This window comes from Arachis ipaensis, chromosome B04 (genome assembly GCF_000816755.2).
Source record: "Arachis ipaensis cultivar K30076 chromosome B04, Araip1.1, whole genome shotgun sequence".
NCBI classification, from domain to species: Eukaryota; Viridiplantae; Streptophyta; class Magnoliopsida; order Fabales; family Fabaceae; genus Arachis; species Arachis ipaensis.
This window is the reverse complement of record NC_029788.2, coordinates 104,638,270-104,641,894: the sequence shown is the minus strand read 5'-3', so window position 1 is coordinate 104,641,894 and position 3,625 is coordinate 104,638,270. Positions and strand designations below refer to the sequence as shown.

The 3,625-nt window shown below is 35.0% G+C and overlaps 1 protein-coding gene across 1 annotated transcript; it reads left to right on the top strand.

Moving 5' to 3' along the window:
- Nucleotides 608-3,625, top strand: LOC107636913 (receptor-like protein 12). The gene has a single exon (XM_021120206.1). It carries the CDS (start codon nt 641-643, stop codon nt 3,491-3,493), a length of 2,853 nt encoding a protein of 950 aa, XP_020975865.1. The 5' UTR covers nt 608-640; the 3' UTR covers nt 3,494-3,625.

Here is a 3,625-nt window from a genome sequence, read left to right as displayed (position 1 = left end):
AAGGGTATTTGACAAAATAAAAAAAATATTTCTCTAGATATACTTAAATATATTTAAATACGTAGCATATATTTAGATCTAAATATCAAACACAATATTATATAAAGAAAGTTGTCTATCAAACTTGTCTTTTTTATTTCTAAAAAATTTAATATCAATCTAAAATTGTTTGTATATTTTCCATTATCGGTAAATTTGGTCTAATTTATTTTCATTATAAATTATTGTGATTCAATAGCAAAATAGAGGAAATATATATCATTTTAAAAAAATTAATTATTCTGTTGATTTTTATAATTTTACAGAATAAAATAATATAGAGATCTAATTAAAAAAAATATCCAAATCTAATTATAAATAGTGTGAAACTATAGAATTTGACAGAGTAACAACTTATCATCAATAGAATTTTGTGCCATCCGGTCTTAACTCTTAACTCTCAGTCTCTATATCGATGAGCTGATTTGTTCAAACTATTTCAAAAACTCTTACTAACATGTAACAGGAAATTTGTACTAAAATTAACTCCTTAAAATATTGAGTCGTTGGTACAATCAATATATATTGGCATGGTGTTTGCTTAACTTTTCATTTAAACTTAAGCGTTGAAGCGTTGAACCAATTAAAAGGCCATAACGCAATGGAGTTATTGCGGCATCTTGTTTTGTCACTACACTTTCTTCTCTTTTTTCATCACTCACTCTTCTCACCATTCCCACTCACAAACTGCTTAACTATGAATCATTCAACCACTAATGTGTGTCATGAAGATGAAAGCAACGCCTTATTGAAGTTTAAGAAAAACTTTGTGATCAGTAAGTCCGCTTCTCAAAATCCATTCAGTTATCCTAAAACTGCTTCTTGGATTCCAACTACAGATTGCTGCTCATCATGGCATGGCGTCGAATGCAACGAGATCACAGGTCATGTGACTGGCATTGATCTTAGTAGCTGCCAGCTTTATGGTTCCATGGATGGCAATAGCACTCTTTTCTCACTTGTGCATCTTCGAAGTCTTGATCTTTCGGACAACAACTTCAATCACTCTCAAATTCCAGCTAGGACAGGGGATCTTTCACAGCTAAGGCATCTGAATCTTTCTCATGGCTCTGAAACCACATTCTCTGGCGAAATCCCACATGAAGTTTCACAGCTGCCCAACTTGTTGTCCCTTGATCTCCGCAGCTATATTGGTGTGGATAATCCCGATGATCCAATCAACCATTTGAGACTCAAGACAACCACACTAAGATCCTTAATTCAAAACTCAACTAGACTCAAAGAACTCCATCTCTCTTTTGTGACTATATCATCATTTGTACCAAATATACTCACAAATCTTACACATCTGGAGCAACTGTCCCTTTCCCATTGTGAACTATATGGTGAATTTCCAATTGGGGTATTCCATCTTCCAAAATTAAGAGTTTTGGATTTAGAATACAACAATAACCTCACTGGTATGTTGCCTGATTTTCACTCAAGTTCACTCATCAGCTTATTGAATCTCAGAGGAACAAGTTTCTATGGTTCTTTACCAGCATCCATTGCAAATCTTAATTCCTTATATTGGTTATCAATTTCAAATTGTAGCTTTTATGGTTCTATTCCTTCTTCAATCGGGAACCTCACTCAGCTTGAGTATTTTAATCTTGGATACAATAAAATAAGCGGTGAAATTCCATATTCTATAGGGAACTTAACCAATTTAGCACACTTGAGTCTTTTTGAAAATAACCTTTCTGGTGAAATTCCTCGTTCTCTCTTTGGCCTAGAGAACCTTGAAACTCTTGTTCTAGGGAATAATTTGTTGAAGGGACAAGTAGAGCTTGAGATGTTTCTAAAGCTGAAAGTGCTAACTGATCTAGATATATCATCCAATAATTTGGTTTTGACCACTAGGAAAAGTTCTTCCAATGTAACCCTTCCTCCAATTCAAGCATTGGATTTGGATTCTTGCAACCTAAGTGGTGAAATCCCATCATGGATAATGAACCTAACCGCTTTATTTTACTTGAGTCTTCAGCAAAATAACCTGCAAGGTGAAATCCCTCTCTCTCTGTTTAGACTAGAGAATCTTGAATCTCTTTCTTTAAGCAACAATTTGTTGGAAGGTCAGATAGATCTTAAAATGTTTCTAAATCTCAAAAGCCTTAATTTTCTTGCCTTAGGACACAACAACCTATCTCTGCTCAGAGGAACATTTTCCATCAATAATGCAACCCTTCCTCCATTAGAAATACTAGATTTGGTATCATGCAATGTAGGTGAGTTTCCAGTTGTTATTCGAGAGCTGGAAGCGCTATCTTATCTAGATGTGTCCTATAATGATGTTAAGTCTTTACCTAATTGGGTATGCAATCTAAAATTACTTGTCTATCTTGATTTGTCCTACAACAACTTAAGCAGCCATATTCCTTCATGCATAGGAAACTTTAGCCAATCTCTTCAAGCTTTAATGCTACAAGGAAACAAATTGGTTGGCCGTATTCCTCAAACATATACAATTGGAAGTGGCCTTAAGATGATTGACTTAAGTGAAAACAATTTGCAGGGTCAATTACCAAGAGCTTTGGTCAATTGTAGAATGTTAGAGTATCTTAATGTGGGTCATAACCAAATTAATGATTCATTTCCCTTTTGGTTGAGCACTCTTCCTGAGTTGAAAGTTATCTCTCTGCGCCATAATGAATTTTATGGACCCATCATGTGCCCAAAGCCATGCACATTTTCTAAGCTTCACATCCTTGATTTTTCTCACAACAAATTCTCCGGAATTTTGACTCCAGAAATGATCAAGAGTTGGAAATCCATGATGATGTCCAACGCAAGTCAATTGGCATATGAGAACAATGTTATAAAGTTCAGTGGAAAATCTTGGTCTATTTACATTGATTATGCATTCACAATGTCTAACAAAGGGATTGTGATGACTTATAATGAACTTCAGCACCTCTACTACATGGTAGCCATTGATCTTTCAAGTAACAGAATTTCTGGAATAATTCCGGATGTCATGGGTGAGTTGAAAAGTCTTGTCTTGCTCAACTTGTCCAATAACATGCTTTCTGGAAACATTCCTTCTTCCTTGCGAAAGCTTTCAAACCTTGAAGCATTGGACTTTTCTCTCAACAACTTATCAGGAAACATTCCTCAGCAATTAACAGAACTCACCTTTTTAGAGTTCTTTGATGTGTCGTTCAATAATCTTTCAGGCCCAATACCAGAAAACGGACAATTTTCCACATTCCAAGAAAATTCATTTGAGGGAAATCAAGGGTTGTGTGGGATTCAATTGTTGATAAAGAAATGTGAAAATCATGGTATGGGTTCACCGCCTCAGTCTGATGGAGATCAAGATTCAGAATCCTTGCTTCAATTTGATTGGAAAATAATTCTAATTGGATATGTAGGAGGACTAGTTGCTGGACTTTCTCTTGGAAATGCTTTTGGTCCGAATGTCCTTGCATGGCTAAGGAGTATCTTTAAGTGAAGAAATCTTGTCTTTTGATTATATAGGTGTGTAGTGTGTACTCTAGCAGTTTTCATTTGTCGTTGTTTCCTTAGCAGTTTTCAAAATAAAGAAACAATGATAACTGCTAAGCATATGTAATGCCACTAATGC